General features: G+C 40.7%; 1 protein-coding gene across 5 annotated transcripts in view; it reads left to right on the top strand.

Annotated features, from left to right (window-relative positions):
• mtss1lb (MTSS I-BAR domain containing 2b) overlaps positions 1 to 17,677 on the top strand; it is a 62,664-nt gene that overhangs the window by 38,917 nt on the left and 6,070 nt on the right. For 2 of the 5 annotated variants that reach the window (XM_046397264.1, XM_046397523.1), the window contains exons 4-12: positions 6,787 to 6,871; positions 8,330 to 8,421; positions 9,066 to 9,140; positions 10,093 to 10,101; positions 12,615 to 12,772; positions 14,175 to 14,282; positions 14,372 to 14,469; positions 15,525 to 15,807; positions 16,022 to 16,096. In XM_046397264.1, the coding sequence (XP_046253220.1) occupies positions 6,787 to 6,871; positions 8,330 to 8,421; positions 9,066 to 9,140; positions 10,093 to 10,101; positions 12,615 to 12,772; positions 14,175 to 14,282; positions 14,372 to 14,469; positions 15,525 to 15,807; positions 16,022 to 16,096 (983 nt within the window). The remainder of the gene's footprint in view (positions 1 to 6,786; positions 6,872 to 8,329; positions 8,422 to 9,065; positions 9,141 to 10,092; positions 10,102 to 12,614; positions 12,773 to 14,174; positions 14,283 to 14,371; positions 14,470 to 15,524; positions 15,808 to 16,021; positions 16,097 to 17,677) is intronic. The other 3 variants (XM_046397351.1, XM_046397609.1, XM_046397436.1) reach the window with 2 other exon arrangements.

Here is a 17,677-nt window from a genome sequence, read left to right as displayed (position 1 = left end):
AAAGCTGTTATATTACTTTATATTTCAGCATTTTAATAACTAACTATCTGGTATAATCAGTCACAATATTACAGCTCACCACATTGTTAGGCTCCACTATTGATTAGTAAACCTAATTGGGCCTTTACACTCTGACCACTAGTTTTCTCCTTAGTCAAAATCCTTCCAAACCACGGCCTCTTGTGGCTTATTGCTTAAGTCTCATTTTTCATGCTGTAATGCATTCCCTCAGCATGCGGTATTTGAGGTTCGATGCACAGGATTTACCCTGGAACACACTTGAGTGTGTGCAGATGCTGTTGTATCAGAGACTGATGGCTTGTTTTGGTCTGGGTGACTGGCTGCCTGCTTGTCTGGGAAGCACAGTCTCTGACTTGGTTTTGTAGTCTTGGCCTCATGAATTATTCTCGTTTATCTGGCACTGCTACTACTGCAGTCTCTCTCCCTTTGCCTGTCTTCCCCTTTTTAATCTGTCTCCTCATCACCTCCTTCTTTGCCCGTCTTTGTCTCTCCCTGCTTGTCTTTCCTTTGGTCTAATTCTCTCCCATCCTCTTGTTGTTGCTGTGTCACCGCAGAGATGCTGCTGTCAGGGGAACAGATGGGCGGTTGCTGCAGACGTCTGTAACCTTGGCAACCGCAGCCTCACCTGCTCTGGCATTAAGCCTCCCTCCTTGTTATACCACCCGAGACACAAAAGCACCATCATCACTGACTCCGTGTTCCTCCTCACTCTTATATTCTGCTTTTTCTCTTCTGCCTTATTCTCATTGCTCATATAATTTGTGGGAAATTTTGACATGTCATTCACAGAGCCCTTGATCCATGACACTCTACTGATCACCTTGTGTTATATGGTCACTTTTTGTTAGTGTTTGTACTGTTTCTGTCCAGAACATAGTGGTTTATGTCGGTAAATGTCATTTTTAGGCTGTTTATAGTTTAATCCTGAAGGGGTCTGTGCTGACATCTCTCTGGCATGTTGTGTGCAGCCCCATTCCCCCCACCAATTGCATTGCCTATTGGCAGTTCCTATTAACCTCAATTGAACAATGTCAGAATGGAAGTGTCTTGCATATAGTCAGCAACACATAGAGCAGAGTTGTCATGTTTATTACTTCTGCATGACTGGCTTTTAGATCTGTCTATGTTGAGGAAAGATGTCAGTAGCTTTGCTGATGAACCCTCTTGGAATTGCCAGTCGTCTTCTTCTCCTTCTTCTTTGGTGTCATTAGAGCACTGCATCTTCATTCTGTCCTCCACAAATTTTTGAATGTTCAAACAGTAAGCCCACAATCCACGTCAAAATATTTGACCGGAAAATTGTGCTGTAAAAAGATACTGCAAATTCTTGCTAAATAAATCTCCAATGCTTCTCACTTGGGAGATCAACGAGACCGTGATTTGGTGTCTGAGGTTGATTTGAGTGCTAAGTGATGCAAAGTGAACATCTTATACCTGATCAGGTATTGTGTTGGGGACCCTCTAACTTGCTTCACCATCAAACTCTGCAGAAGTCTGATAATGAGCCATTCATTTGAATCAGGCATGTTGGAGCAGGGAATCTGGTCCCAGGACCAGGACTGAGTTAGAGATACATGATTTCAATGAAAGATTACAATTTAGCAGGTTTTAAATATATTGTGGTCTGGGTTGTTCTGCCAATGGACCCCTGTATATTTGTCATAACCATGTCGGGAAGTAACTCATAATTCTTGCCATCTCAAAGCACTCCTCCAACTAACTTTGCATAATCACAACATTCCAGCAGTGGCAAAGGTTGTGAGCTCAAGATCTGGGTGATGCAGAGTGAACATCTTATATCTCTTCCGGCAGACATGACTCCAAGTTTAAATGATATCTTTGGACCGGATAGTTGTGCTGATGGAACCTGCTGTATTCATTTGTCTTCCTTTTTTCATCTTCCTCCTCTTCCTCCTTTATCTTCCTCCTCAGGAGGCCCAGTCCTAACTCAGAGCAGCTGTAATTAAGAGGGTGTAATTTTTGTTTGTCTTTGTGCGTGTCTACATGTGTGATGTGCATGTGTAGTATGACTACACGCTACACACCACACACAAACACACACACACAAACTGCAACAATGTTGCAGTTGCGAGTTTGCTTTCATAGCACATCCAATGGAGAGACAGAAACTGACAAATCCCTCTGCAAGATTATAGATAATAGCTGCCATGGAGATGCACCGGTGGGAAGAACACTGATGCCCCAGGCAGAAAGAGAGAGAGGAGAGAGAGAGAGAGGCAGAGCATGTTATCATTAGAGAGCAGACTGTTTAAAGAGGCTCATTGATATTCTATGGGAAAGTCGCAGTATATGACAGCATATACAGTAAGGTAAAAAAGAAACAAAATAAAACAGCTATTAGAATGGCTTCTATTTACGCCTCTGTCAAAGTCAAAGTACATGGATTTTATTAACACAGCGCCAATGTTGATTATTCAGTTATACAGTTATTTCCATGGTATGTGTGTGTGTGCATGTGTGATAGTCTCTCTCTGTCTCTGTCCCTTCGTGTCTGTAGCAGCAGACAATTTGACCTTAGCAACAGGCCAAGATCTACGGTGTCATGGAAACCATAACAAACCTGTCAGTTAAGGCAGTTGCTAGGTGATGAAGAAAACTTTGCCATTCAGACGGCTGACTAACATTTTGCCTGGTCTTGGACTACACATGATCCCATCTGAAACATATATGTTCTACAGTACGTTAATGTGAATTTACAAATTAATCGAGACAATAACCTGTATACACACAGTCCTTCACATATTATTCTTTGGTTTCTATATCTGCATTACTATTATTGACATAGTAGATGGCACATCTGTTGGTTTGTCCAAAGCTGGTGCTACATAAACCCAGGTCATAATAAAAAATAACATATTTGCATTTGCTGTTTATTTTTTTATTTATTTTTTGTTTTGTTTGTTTGTTTTTAAGCTACAATACCATGTTAGTATTAGTATTCAGTGCCTTTTCTAGATGGGTCCCTCTCACAAACACATAGAGGTAACTTCACAGGGAGCTGTGCTGCCAGAGAGCAGATCAAAAGCAGGAAAGTCAGAGTGAGAGGAGAGGAAGGAAAAAAAGAGTAAAGCCATATTTCCCCAGGAGGGAGTTCCTCCTTCTCTCAGCAGGTGAGACAGACAGAAGGAGGTTAGAAAGGGGAGTGCTGGTACACTTCTAGGGCTACAATTCAGAGATGTACTGCGATACTGCTATACTGTGAGGCGATTGTGATTTCTTTAAATTTTAGGAAATCTGTCAGAATAACAAACCATCATGATGCCAAAGACCATTGTTGCTGTTTTTATGCAGTCACAACCCAAAGCACAAAATGAACCCTGATCTTTGAACACAACCCATTTTATTTGAGAACATAAACAGTTTTGTAGTGAATTGGAATTTATATTTTTTGAGTTGCCGCTTACTACAACATCATACATTTACATATAATCAACATTAAAATTGCCGCTGTGCTTTTTTTTGTCATTTCGAAAAGAGAAAAAAAGAGAAAAAAGCCAGACCCAACATGGTTCAGACCAATGCTGGGTCTCTTTTAGTTCAAATAAATTGCTGAAGCATGTTGATTTGCATGGCAAGCAAGTTAACACTGCCTAACACACACACAGTAACACACACACAAATGCAGACACCATATCGACACACAGTAGCTGTTTTCCAGATGTGAGTAGTGTGTTCTGTGGCGCCCTCATCTAGTTGTTGATCTCCCGTGGAGTCTGAGCGGCGCGGTAATAACAGACAAACAGGAAGAGGACCATCATAAATGTAGAGATCAAACACACAGACACACAGACACACACACACACTTGGCTGTAACTCCAGTCCCATGGTTCTCTCGCCAGCAGTGAGCTCATTAAAATGTGCAAGGCGACCCCTCTTGTCTTCGATCTCTCCTCCATCTCTTCCTCTCTCATTTATTTTCCAATCCTCCTTTTCCTTCAACACAAAATACTGCTCTCTCTCTCTCTCTCTCTCTCTGTCCCTCTTTTTCTCTCCCTCTCCATTAGTTATGAGACTTTACTTCACTCTTTCTCCACATTAGTTTCACAATAAATTTATTGATTTTGGGATGAGATCACACTGTTGACACACAGTTCAAAACAATGTTGCAGTTGTTCAACTGACACATTGGAAGTGTGCATGTATATGTATGTGTGTGTGTGTGTGAGAACGTGCGTGTTTGGAGGAGGGTGTTTCTTCTTTAATGAATGGTTGCCGGGTAGAACAGGAGGCGTGAGGGAGGAATTTGTTAATTATGAATGGAGCACTTCTCTCTGGATGTGAATAACACACAGTGTAAGTATGTGTGTGTGTGTTTGTGTGTGTGTGTGTGCATGTTCGAGTGGTTTGGCATTTCAGTGTATATGGGTATTTGGTAACATGTGTGAGAATGTGCCTTAGGATTGTTGTAACCAGAGGGTTGCTGGTTTGAATCTGCTGAGTCTCACTGATTGCTAAGGAAATGAGACAAGTAAGTACTAATTAGCAGGTGCTCATGGGCAAGGCATTCCAGGAAGATCAGAGAGGGGATGTACATTTTTAAAATAGAATCAAAAGAAATCCCACACCAGTGCTGAGTTTCATGAAATCTAATGTAGGCAAGAATGCAGTTTTATCCGCACACTGCATATGAAATCTCTATCACCATGAACTTCCTGGTAATTAGCAACTGCTTCATGCTAGTTAATGTGAAATGAAAGGTTCATCATTGTTCTTGTATGACAAAAACATAAAAATATAAACGTTACATTTCATTCAATAAAGGTCTTTTGTTCTATTGAAGTATTACAGTGTCTGAAGCCCATATGAATTTGCTCTATCCCTTAGAAAATATCAATGTTCAGTCATTTTATGTGGCAAGGCACTGGCTTGTTTGACTTCAGGAAACTGGACTTTTCTTTTGGTCCTGAACATGAAATTAAGATTTGCCCCAAAGCCTTTACTAAGTGTTTAAGTTGGCTAACCCTAATGACATCCTAACCTCAACCATGGCTTATTTGTCATAACCACAAATGACCTCTTTCCCTTGACCATAATGTTACACAATTAAACACGTTCAATGTAAAAAGTGAGTTTTTTTTTTTTAAAAAGTTTTTCAAGACAATATTCTGACTTTATGTTGCATTTTACATTACATACTCTTATTGTTTCATAAATATGGTTGAGGTGGACATTGTCTGCCAAGAGGAAATCAAGACTAACAGTCAACAACTACACAAGTGTCTTTGAAGCTGTACGAAGGTACAGCAGGGCTTTGAGCTAAATGTTAACTTCAGTGAGCTACATATGCTCACAATTAAAATGTGACAAGTTGCACTTCTTGAGATATACTATATAGACAAAAGTATTGGGACATCTGACCATTACACCAGCATCACATTCTAAATACACAGTTTTGCAGCTGTAACAGCTTCCACTCTTCTGGGAAGGCTGTCCACAACATGTTGGAGTGTTTCTGTGGGAATTTTTACCCATTCAGTGGAACATTTGTGAGGTCAGACACTGATGTTGGACCAAAAGGTCTGGCTCACAATCTCTGTTCTAGTTCATCCCAAAGGTGTTTGATGGAGTTGAGGTCAGGACTCTGTGTGGGCCAGTCAAATTCTTCCACACCAAACTCATCCACCATGTCTTTATGGGCTTTGCTTTGTGCACTTTGTGTATTTCAGGTTGTGCTAAAATGGTGTAAATTGTGGTCATAAATGTCTTGTTTGTCAAATTAGAGGTCTGTCCAAAAAATGTGAATGATCATGGAACAATTCAATTTTGAAATTAAACTACTTTTGGTTGTAATTTTTCAACATGTATTGTAAGAGCATTGTCAATAAAAATAGTTCAATAAATACATTAAAAAAAAAAAACATAATTGAAATTTTGTCACCATCTCAGTTACCATCTCTTTTTTATGTTCAAATACTGTTTTTTTCAGTTTTAGTTGAAAATATTAATCTGATGCATAATATTTTGGCATAACACTCTTCCTCTGCACTCCCTGCATTTTACTGTGTAAGCCTGTCTAAGCCCTTATGATGAATAGTGTCTCTCGAGGAAATCCCGTTTGGCTGCTGTTTAACCTGAATTTTCCAGTGTGTACATTTCAGTGGCAGCAGTGATTATAGTATTCTCTGAGCTCCGTGTACTGTGTAAGCCTTACCTTTGCTGGAAAGTCTTTTAAATACATAGCATGAGAGTGAAGCTGTAATCACATCTTCTTCTTGGCTCTCCACCTGTACAGCGGCGACAGCAGCTCTTAGCACCTTGTTTGGAAGTTAGCAGTGTCTGCCATCAGTTAACTGACTCTAACTCCGGGGTCAGCTTTTTCCACATGGACATACTCTGTCTTAAAATAGACTGGTGTTTACCGTTGCAGGTTAGCCGCTCACAAAACTGGGTCTCTGAGCGGTTGCCACACAACCACACACTCACGAGACACTGCTTTATTTGGATGAAGCGGGAGTGTGTGTAGTATTTAAGAGAGGCAGATCAGTGTCTTGTGTAAATATTGGATGAATGTAAAAGGATATAAAAGCTTGGTACTTGTCCATCCGTCTGAAGAATACAACACTTTTGCCAGCATTTACTTCACATAGTGCACGAATAGCTGCAATATAAATATTGATCACAGCTTTGTTTGGTTTCTGTGGAACATGAAGAGGCCTTCTGTGGTAAATGTGCATTGAGATACTTAAGTAGCATCTGTGTATGCTTTTGTTTCGTCATATGAACCTGACTGTTTTGTGGTTCCAGGAGCAACCAGAGACATTGGTTCAGCCCTGACCAGGATGTGCATGAGGCATCGTAGCATTGAGGCCAAACTTCGCCAGTTCACCAAGTAAGATACATGTCCTTCTTTGATCTTCTTTCTTTCCTCCCTTTGTTCACTGTAGCCCATCAGAGTTTTTCAGAAGGCCCATGTCTGTTTTCATGTAAAGCTGCTCTTGTTTTTAGGATTCTGACGGGACAAATGATTGGTGAGGTTTGCTAGTCAGCTGCATGGATTCCATTGCTCTGTCTGTCCATAGTTAAATGACCGTAAATGAATGCAACCATTGGCACGCAACACAGACCACTGGAAGCCACACGAAGAGTCTGTTTTCAACCATTGTTTGCCTTTTCCCTCAATCTCCATGCTCTCTAATGACTTTTCTACAGCAAAAGCTATTACATTGATGGTAATGGTGAAGATCATGGTGATGATGTTGATGATGATGATGATGATGATGATGACTTATGACAATGGGAATAACAGGAGTCCCGTTGAAGACTGAGGCATTCTGAAAGCAATTGTCTGTTTGTCTGTGCACATGGTTCAATATTCCCACATTTATAACGTATGTGTGCATTTGTATCATGTATGTATGCATGTGTGAATATGGGTGTGGGGGGGTTAGTGTTCCAGATACTAAAATTATCAAGTGGAACAACACATGGAGGAAATTTATATAATGATCTCATTCCAGAAATATACTGTGGCTTCTCATTTTCATGGAGCTTGGTGGTCGGGATATGTTTACACTAAGTCATTCTCTTGTCAAGGCACCATGCAATGGAAATATTAGTCCTAGGACTGATTTTAATGAAACAAAGCAGTAGCTTTTGGCACCGTGTCTAAGGCCTAGATTATACTTCCAAACAGATGCATACAGAGAGAGCTGGGGAAACCTCAGGCATATAGCAGCTCTGTTTATACTATTTTCTGGAGTCTGCTTTAAAGAGGCTTCCATACATGTGCAAACATATTGTGCCGCTGGTTGTAGCACACTGAGTGTATGAAATATCAAAAAAGATTCCTGGTGTGAAAATTGAAGCCAATGCGAAAGTGCCTTAAATCTACAATCTTACTAATGGCCAGCAGGGGGCCATCATACAATTCATTTAGGATAGAACAGATGATAGTGTGGGGTATGATTCAGGGTGTGGCTATCGTGTGAATGACAAGTCACTACCACAGCTTGTCCTCTGGCTTTCAGTCAGATCCAGTAAAGAAAGTGCAATATGTATCCTCCCCAGCTCCACCCTGCCATGCAAATATGGTAACTCTGAAACCCCTAGATGGTAACATTGGTAAACTCAGAGTCCACAAACCAATGGGTGACATCATTGCGAATTTGCACTTATTGTAGAGTCTGATTGATCACAACAAATAGGGGGCACATGTTCTACAAGTCCACATGTACACTCCCTGATGACTAAGTCACACGGACCCCAACAGGCACGTTTGGTTTGTAATTTCGGATGCTGTGGATTTGGATGCTGTCTCTAAATTTATGCATCACTGTCTCTCCTACAGTGCTTTGATGGAGAGTCTGATCACTCCTCTTCAGGACAAGATTGAGGATTGGAAGAAGACAGCCAATCAGCTGGATAAGGATCATGCCAAAGGTACACAGGTTATGATGCTGTATCACTGCATAACTAAGTTCAAGCACCATTTGTGGAAACCAAACAACACTGCACTAGACTAGCACTGCATTAAAAAATTCAAGGGATTGCATTGGTGTGTGCAAGTACACAACAATGCATAAGTAGTTTGATTTCATAAGTACATAAGTAGTTTGATTTCTTGTAAGACCTCAAACCTTACCCAGCACCTTGCCCAACTGTTGAGAGTTGTTGTAAACCTAAGATTTTTGTCTTGAGGTAAATTGCTGATCTTCACCATTGAAAATCAGTAGTGCTTGCGAGTTCTTAATTTGCCAGTGCAGGGCAAACCTGAATGACATTGCAAAAGCTGAGCCAGGCTGAACTTTATTGTAATTTTTGTCCATTTCATGCTCATGCTGGTTTCAAATCATCTATACAGGAAAGATTGCCACGAATCAAAGACTCTAATCAAGGATTAGTGTTTTTGTCCCCCCTTCAATGTAAAGTCTGTATTTGTGAGCTCTTCATTTACACTGTTACTGTTACACAGCTACTGGAAACATTTCTATCAACGTTAATATTGGAAATCCAAGGGAATGAGAGTTCAGCCAGAGGGCTTTACATTCCTCTTACTAAGGCATTTCTGTTCACTGTGTTTCAAGAGTACAAGAGGTCACGGCACGAGATCAAGAAAAAGTCATCTGACACCATCAAGCTACAGAAAAAGGCTCGAAAAGGTAATCACTGAGCTTGGGCTCCTCTCACATTTGACAGAAGAAACAGATAACATTGTAGAGGTCAAATAACATTTTGCAAGGTCACTCAGACATCAGCTATTCTATTAGCATTGATGGCATTTCTCTGTAGCTCATGTGCTGTATCTAATGCGTTTGGACACTGAGTTCATTTTTACTTTAGTTAGCTCTATGATCTCACCACTGTTGCTTGTAGTGCCAGTGCACAGTAAATCAACACCAACAATGATATTGCCTGGGCCACAAACGGATCAAATGTTGATTTATGGTTTGTATCTGATTGGAATGCACGACAAGCATTAGAAAACAGACTCAAAACTCTGTGATTACAGTCAATGCCAACACACACACACACACTGAGAAAACTGGCTGAGGTCAAGAACCACAGACTTTACAAAGTCTAAGTCAGAAGATCTGTAGGTTTATGTTTCCATCTAGTGGTGCTTATAAGTATTGCAGGTCTTTTCTCATTTGTCCTCAAACATTTCACCCAGTGATACAGCAACCAATAATTAGTGCTTTCTCTCTGGAACAGCTTCCATTCAGTTGCCAGGCAGATGAAAATATAAATCCAAGATGTCTGTGAAGTACATTTCAAAGTGATATTCTAATGCTTATATGCAGCTGAATAATTCAACCTAGCAACATTATTTACTTATTATTATTTTTGTGAGTGTCAGTGCTGATGCTTGGTGGTTTTACTTTTTCTGAATGTGATCTTTGGTTGCAGCAGTGTTATTTTGCTCTAACCTGTGGCACTGTGGCTGTCTTGTGATGGCTTCCTTGTACTAACCTTAACAATGAGTTCTGCTATTTCTGCTCTCTCTCTCCCCTCTCTCTATCCCCCCCTTTTTCTTTCCTTATTTTGCTTCCTTTTTGCTGTCTCCCCTTCTCTCCGTCTCTCCCCTCCTGTGGTATTTGTCCCCTGTAATAGAGCTGCAGGGTAAGTATCAACCTATCGGCCAATACAGCGCTGTTGCATCACCTCTTTTTTTTCTTTACATTCTCACCTTTCCCCTGCAGATTAACACACAGGCATGTATGTAGAGGAGGATAGAACACAGCTGAACACAGTTTTGTCCAGCATATTACTTAGTGGCTAATATAAATTTGTGGTACAAGGGTTCCTGTTTTCCTTGCACACAGGCAATTGTTTATCAATATGGAATAAAAAGTTGAGAGTAACAAGAGCGCCTTGTGATCTGGGCTCGGTTAAGCTACCGGGGGACCTATTTTTCTCACTTTCTCTTTGTGTGTTACAGTAGTTAGTGTGTAGTTATTTGCTTATGGTAACTAAAATAAGTGTATTTATTTTGTGAAAGTCTATCTAAGTCTGTCATTTCATTCAAATTAGCCCTCGAGTAACTCCTAGCCCTCTAATTATTTGTTTTTCTTTATAAGGGTTTTTATGGTCTTTAGAGACCCAACATGTGTACAATATGTATGTAGAATCTTTTCAAGAAGTGCAGGTTGCATATAACAGTAGGTAATATACTGTGTTTTTACTACATTAATACAGATGAAAAAGATTTTAAAAAAAAGTTTCTTTATGTTAGCTTACTACAGACCCAGTGGGTCAGGTTCACTGCAGATAGCAGCTCTGAGCACACAGCAGTGCTGCAATGACCGCAAGACAGCGTTTTGTTTCACTGAGCATCGACCAGCATGTGTGACACAGTACAAACAACATTACATTTGTTAATGTCTGTGTTGTTGGAAATAGTGTGTCTTTATAAAATCATAATGTGTCTATTCTCCATTGAAAATTATACAATATACATGAAACCAGCAATTGTGACCATTTAGAGGCCTCACTTCAGGTTTTAGCTCGTAATGAGAGACTAGAGCTCAGCTTCTTACAGTTTTGTAGTTGTTAGAGAAGTTGGAGTTGTGCAGTTTCACCCCCAACAATGCTTGATGTAATTTAGCTTCTTCCTCCTTGACTCCTGCATGACTTCTGTAGCAGCAACTATTAGCTTTGTAGTTGCACAGCAGGCTTTCTGCTCCCTTGCTACCCCTCCTCTCTTGTTCTTTCCTTCATTCTGTCTCTGTTACTGCAGATATCTCAGCTGAGTGTTCTGACAGCTGACTGTTCTGCATGCTGTAACACTACAAAGACTTATTTCATGTTCGTTTTTAACACTAGATAGAATTCAGACTTTCTACACCATACTTATGCACTCATGTCTGACCTTGTGTCCCCAGCTGATGTTGGGCAATCATAGCGAGTAGTAAAGTTTTAAGACAGAAGCACATTATTTGTGTTTTGGCTCTGTGTCGTTACACTGGGTGTGGACGACAGAAAGACAAAATTGCAATTGAACTTTTTATGCACACATTTAGTCCAAGTCTTAGTTGACACAATGGGAGATGACAGAAAAAGCAGCAGTCTTTAGTATGATTGGGTGTCTTCCTAAAAAGTGTCAGCTGTGATAAAGCTAGAGCAGACACATGTACTGTTTTAAGTATCAATGAGTCTGAACTTTCTTGCTGTAAATTTTTTGTTATTAAAAATGTCATACCACTTCATTATTTGCTATAATGAATGTTTTGATATTAATGTATCAAGTGACTGTGATGTGTAATATGAAAGGGGTTGCTCATAGTGACAAGCCCGCAGAGAATTATCACCTGAGTCTGCAATTCCCCTCAGCTTTTGTAAGTCCTTGTTTTGGTTTTACAGACTGAAACTCGCGGTAGAACATCTAGCAGTTTAAGAACAAGATATTTCCCTCAAAACTGGTTGGAAACCACATCAGAGCTAAAAAAAGACTGAATATTACATAAATTAGGTTAATGCAAACATGACTCACAATGAATTGTCTGTGTCTGCCTCCAACATTGCTAAACATTATCTTCACTTTCTTAGGACGAAGAACATAACTCGCCAATATTACACAATATTATTAAGAATTCAGCATTGTAGTTTATTAGATCTCTTGGCTTATAGGGTACAGCAGTACTAAGTGCTCTATGAATATGCTTTTTAGGTACCTCTAAACATGCAGGACATTACGTCATTAGGGCTGCTGCTGACTGTCTAATATAATGATATCCTGTCTAATATAACATAATAATGCACATAGACTATAGACTCCACATACGAATTAAAACAAGTACAGAGCCAAAACACCAAACAAGGTGTTGCTGCTTACTTTGTCTCATTTAATCTACGTTCCATAATGTACGCCGTTGGTTTGATGGAGCAGTGCATTATGGGAAGCAGCTGGTGGAGAGATATCCCATAAAGCCCTCACTGTGTTACTGGTTGTTTTTTTCTACTACAGAAAATACCCACACACACTTTTTCCTTTTCATCCACCTCCTCTGGTGAAAACCTCTTATTCTTTCCTTCATTCCTCTCCACCATTATCCTCTCGTTGACCTGCCGTTCTCACTCTCTTTTACCTTATTTTTTTTGCCCCCCTCACCACCAATGTGCCCTCCCCACCGCAGGGCGAGGGGACCTGCAGCCTCAGCTGGACAGCGCCATGCAGGATGTGACTGATATGTGCCTGTTGATGGAGGAGACAGAGAAGCAGGCAGTGCGTCGAGCCCTCGTGGAGGAGAGGGGTCGCTTCTGCACCTTCATCGGCTTCCTTCAGCCAGTTGTGGTGAGGAGATAGAGGAGGAGGGAAAGATTTGTAGACAAGGAGGCAAACTGCTTCTCCTCCCACTGCGCAGTGGGACCATATTCACCTGATGTTGCTGAGCTCCACTGATAAAGATGTAGGTTCAGTGTCTTGATTTCCACTGAGAGGCAACATTCATCCGTTTATCCGTCCAGGGTCACGGGGGGCTGGAGCCTATCCCAGCTGACTGTGGGCAAGAGGCAGTTGAATGGGAATTATTTTAAATACAGAAGTGTTTCATACAGTTTCAGAGTATCCTGTTCTTTACACATATATTTTTCATAGATGACTGGATTTCCTTTGAGCTATTTAAGCAAAATAGTTCAGCATTGTTTTGAGCAGAATGTTTGTTCCTTTTCACACTGATGTGCCTTCGTACTAGACCAACTCTATATTCTGCTTATTAGGTGATACAAATAGTCTGTCCCAAAGCTGAAATGAAACCTCAGCCATGGGCAAAGCCAAACCCGACCAGTAAAGAAGAAAATTATTTATACTATCTTGAGTCGTGAGTCACTTTAAAACGCCGTTGCAACTACGCTTCACAAGCTGGTCACACTTTGGTAGCTCAGCTGGTTAATGTTAGCTTTGCCAAGGTAGCTAGAGTTAGACAGCTAAGAAGCCTGTATTGCTAATGTAAAAGTATAAAAGTGCTCCCTTGTGACTAATTAAAGTCAAATTGTGAAAGGCAGGAGCAAACCTCTGTTGAATACATATGAAAGGTAGCCTGACACTAACGTTGTGTTGTTTATTATAATTCATTGATTATTCCTGGAGGAATATGAGCCCCAGAAAGTGTAAAGAAGATGCCAATAAACTAGAGACACAAATGACTAATTAAAAAGATGGCTGCGTGTAAAGCTGAGCAGTACAACTGAAATACCACAATATTGATAAAAAATATGCCTTTTGAGTGCATATCATGACATGGAAGATTTAAGGAGTCACATATTACATCTTCAAATTCATATTTCCATTAGTCATTATGTATTACATCAGGAAAAATTCACACGTGGAATAAAAACTGATGTCCTTTTGTATTTTTTATGAATGCACCACTGCCTTTCCATCTGATAACAGAGCTTTCATTTCGTTTGGAGATTTTAAGATACAGCCCACCTATTGTATGTACTGCATATCACCCTCCTCTGTTGCAGCTGTCACAGTAAACCAGGAGAAACTCTGTTAGTGTATAAAAATATGTGGAGCTTCACAAATGACAGTCTAGTTTTTCAAATGAAACTAAACGATATTTGTAAACTAAAAGATAAAGGTAAAATGATACACTCGAGCACAGAACAAGACTCTATATTCACTAACCTGATTTAAAGACAGGGAGGTAATTATGGTGAATCAGTGTCTGTGTTTTCATCTTGTTTTGTAGAACGGAGAGATTGCCATGCTGGGAGAGATCACCCACCTCCAGGCCATCATCGATGACCTCACTGTGCTGACAACTGACCCTCACAAACTGCCCCCAGCGAGTGAACAGGTGAGACACACCCACAGCGTGCAGAACACATCTAAAGACAGTGACGTGTAACACACCTGTGAACCTCTCTGTCTTTGTCTGTCTCTCAGGTGATCAAAGACCTGAAGGGTTCAGATTACAGCTGGTCCTATCAGACCCCTCCTTCATCACCGAGCAGCTCTGGCTCCCGCAAGAGCAGCATGTGCAGGTACACACACACACACACACACAGGGACATAACCAATGTATTGTGTTACAGGCTGTCAGAGTATCAGAAAGAGGAGCCTTCTCTGATGTTTCACTGTGGCTGTGTGTCAGTCCATCACTGTTTGTCCACCCATCTTCACTTTAGTGGAATCTCCATATAAATGAACCACAGTCCTCAGACAGAGATACTTGTACTGGAGTATTACTTCTTCTAAACACAGGAAATATCATCTTCATATGCACAATTGCTGTTTTCTTCAACTGTAAATGCATTACATAGTACTCAATTCAGAATCCAGAAACACTGAAAATTGGAAATGGATTCCAGAAGTTCTTTGTCTGAAAAAAACAAAAAACAAAAACAAAAAGCTCACTTAGTGTATGTGTGTGAAGCAGTCTCCGTCAGTGCATGTAGTAGCAGACTCCTTCCAAGCGGAGCTCTACACCATGCAAGTTCACAGCCTTTTGCATGTGGTGTTTATTGTATGTTGTGAGTGTGTTCCCTGGATCCTCACAACCTCACACACTCTTGGTCTCCCCCGCCCACCCTCCCCTCCCTCTCCTGCTCTTTTTTTTTTCTCCCCGGCTTTTCCCTCATCACAACCATCACTGTCTGTGCTTGTCTCTTTCTTCACTTCACTGCACTTGTGGTTTGCCCTCTTTCTCTCCTGTGGGGCGTTTGGTTCCCTGGTTCCCTTTTGTGTCGGGGTCTCTGTTTTTAAACTGTGACTGGTGTGTGACTTTAATGGGTCATCACATTTTTTACTAACCTGACAAACCATCAACTTGCTGTCAAACGCTCTTGAATGTCACCCCGTCACATAAACCCATCACAAATTCCTCCACCCTCAATCTTCACCAACAACCAACTCTTGTTCTGTTACATTTTTTGTTCCATCTTCCTCTTTCTAAATTGAAACACCCCTTTGTCAAATTCATGTCATCATGTTCCCTATCCATAAATTGGCAACCATCACCTTCATCTTCCTCTCACACTCCTCACTCTTCCATCACTCCACTGCTCGTTCTGCACCTTTCCCCTCCACCCTCCTGCAGCAGCGTCAACAGTGCCCACAGTAGTGCCTCCCGTTCGTCAGGGGGAGGCGGTAGTGGTGGTATTGGTGGTAGTGGGGGAGGCTCCCAGCCCCACTCACCCACCTCATCCTCCTCCTCCTCCTGTCGCTACCGCAGCAGCCTGTCGCACCAGCCTCCGCCACCAGTGGGCATCGCCGCCCACCGCCTCAGCAGCGTCTCCTCCCACGATTCAGGCTTCGTGTCCCAGGATGCGAACATCTACTCCAAGCCTCCCTCGCCCATGCCCTCAGACATCACTAGCCAGGTACAGATACCTAACAGACGCACTAAAAGTGTGTGTGGTAATAAACACTTGATTTTGATTTTTCCAAGCTTATTTACTTCAACCAGAATTATTTCTATTTTTGCTGTTTTATATTTTTGCTATTTAGGTTTCACTCACACACTCACATGAACATATGGACTCGTGATCAGTTTTAGCAATTCAGTGAACCAAATTTTGTGTTTTTCCGCTTTAGAAGTCATCCAGCTCAGCATCCTCAGAGGCCTCAGAAACATGCCAGTCCGTCAGTGAATGCAGCTCCCCCACCACTGTAAGTACTCTCATTCGAGTCAATATAACACAAACCAAATTAAAAGTTAAAAGCAATTCAGATGTGGCAAGTATATACAAAGGACAGGTGTATTTCAGTGTCAGTTTATCTTGATGCTTCAGAAGAAAAAAAGAAATTATTGTATATTGAATTAAATTACTATTTTTATGAATTGTTTTCTTCACATAAGGAAATTTCAGCAATCTCTAAACGGAAGGCCTCATAATGCTTAAGTTTTGATTTTGCGCTTTTGGTTTGAGGTTTGTGACCGTACTCAACATTAGAGTGTCATTTGGACAAGAAAAGTAAAATAACTGTGAAATCTGTTTCAGGTTAATGCCAGTTTAGTTTTTTGTTTGCTCACTCATCTGATATAATTTCCGAAGTCAGAAGCCAGTTTTCCTCTTTGCTCATCTGCAAAGATTGATCTCTGGTGGTTTTCATAAATCTGTTAAAAGATATAACTTAGCAAGCTATTACATTTTGTCCATATTTCATTTTTTTGGTGTTTTCTGGTGGCAGAGATGATTATGTGGAGCTATTTTTAAAACAGTTGTGATGATTGAGGTGGTATAAAGTCACTATATAACAGAATTATACAACACATGCTGTTTAAAATTATGCATTGCATTCATTAAGGTAGAAGGAGTCGTATTTTAATGGATTTTTGACAGTGGGAAACAGTGGGAAACTGCTTGATGCTCAGGCAAACCTGCAACAAAACAGACAGCAGTTGTTCTCTCTACTGAATAAGCTTCCAGCTGAGAATGCTTTTTGGCCATTCAGTGACATCAAATCAAATACCATCAGCTTGCTTAATGAGAAAACAATATTTTAAAATGCACTTCAGACACAAGGTTCAGTGAATGTATTTCAATGCTTTGCAGGTGAAAAAATATTTTACTACAGGGATTAGACTAAAAGGCTTTATTTCTTGCAGTCATACTGTGAAAGGTGGTGCCTTCCTAAGCACAAGGGGAATATTTTCCTCACCTGTTCATGTTTTGTATTTTGGTGTGTTCTGCTGGATTGCTGCGGTGGTGAGGCGAGATGCAGTGTCACAGGCAGTTCAGTGACAAAAACAATTTTGGTTTATATTGAGTCAACAACAAACTTCACTTGTGACACTTGTATTCTTTGCTGTTTTCAACGCTATAATCGGTGGGGACACACTCACATAAACCCCTCCAAACATATTCCTGGTATTTATGTTTGAGAGCTTGTCTCGTTTCCTTTCATTTTACATTCTTTGACCAGTATGCACATCTGTTTGCAGAAAAGAAGATACAGTTCCAGTGATGCTTGTGATGCAAATTAAATATTCATGTATGATTTTAAGCAGCATCTGTCATTCACAACAGCTTGCATATATGTCTGCCTTCCCTTTCGGCTGATTAACAGCCTTTATAGGCACCTGAAGGCAGCATGTTGGTGATCCATCTCATATTTAAGTGACACACATTGTCAAGATGGATTGCACACCCCACATTCACTGTTTACCTTGATTAAACCTTGCAAAACTACCATGACGCTCTTGCAGAACAATCATGTAAACTTCTGTAATCTTTTTCACATCAAACT

The sequence above is a fragment of the Scatophagus argus genome, chromosome 1 (assembly GCF_020382885.2).
Source record: "Scatophagus argus isolate fScaArg1 chromosome 1, fScaArg1.pri, whole genome shotgun sequence".
Taxonomy (NCBI): domain Eukaryota; kingdom Metazoa; phylum Chordata; class Actinopteri; family Scatophagidae; genus Scatophagus; species Scatophagus argus.
The sequence above is the reverse complement of the archived record's forward strand: the minus strand, read 5'-3'. Positions and strand labels throughout refer to the sequence as shown.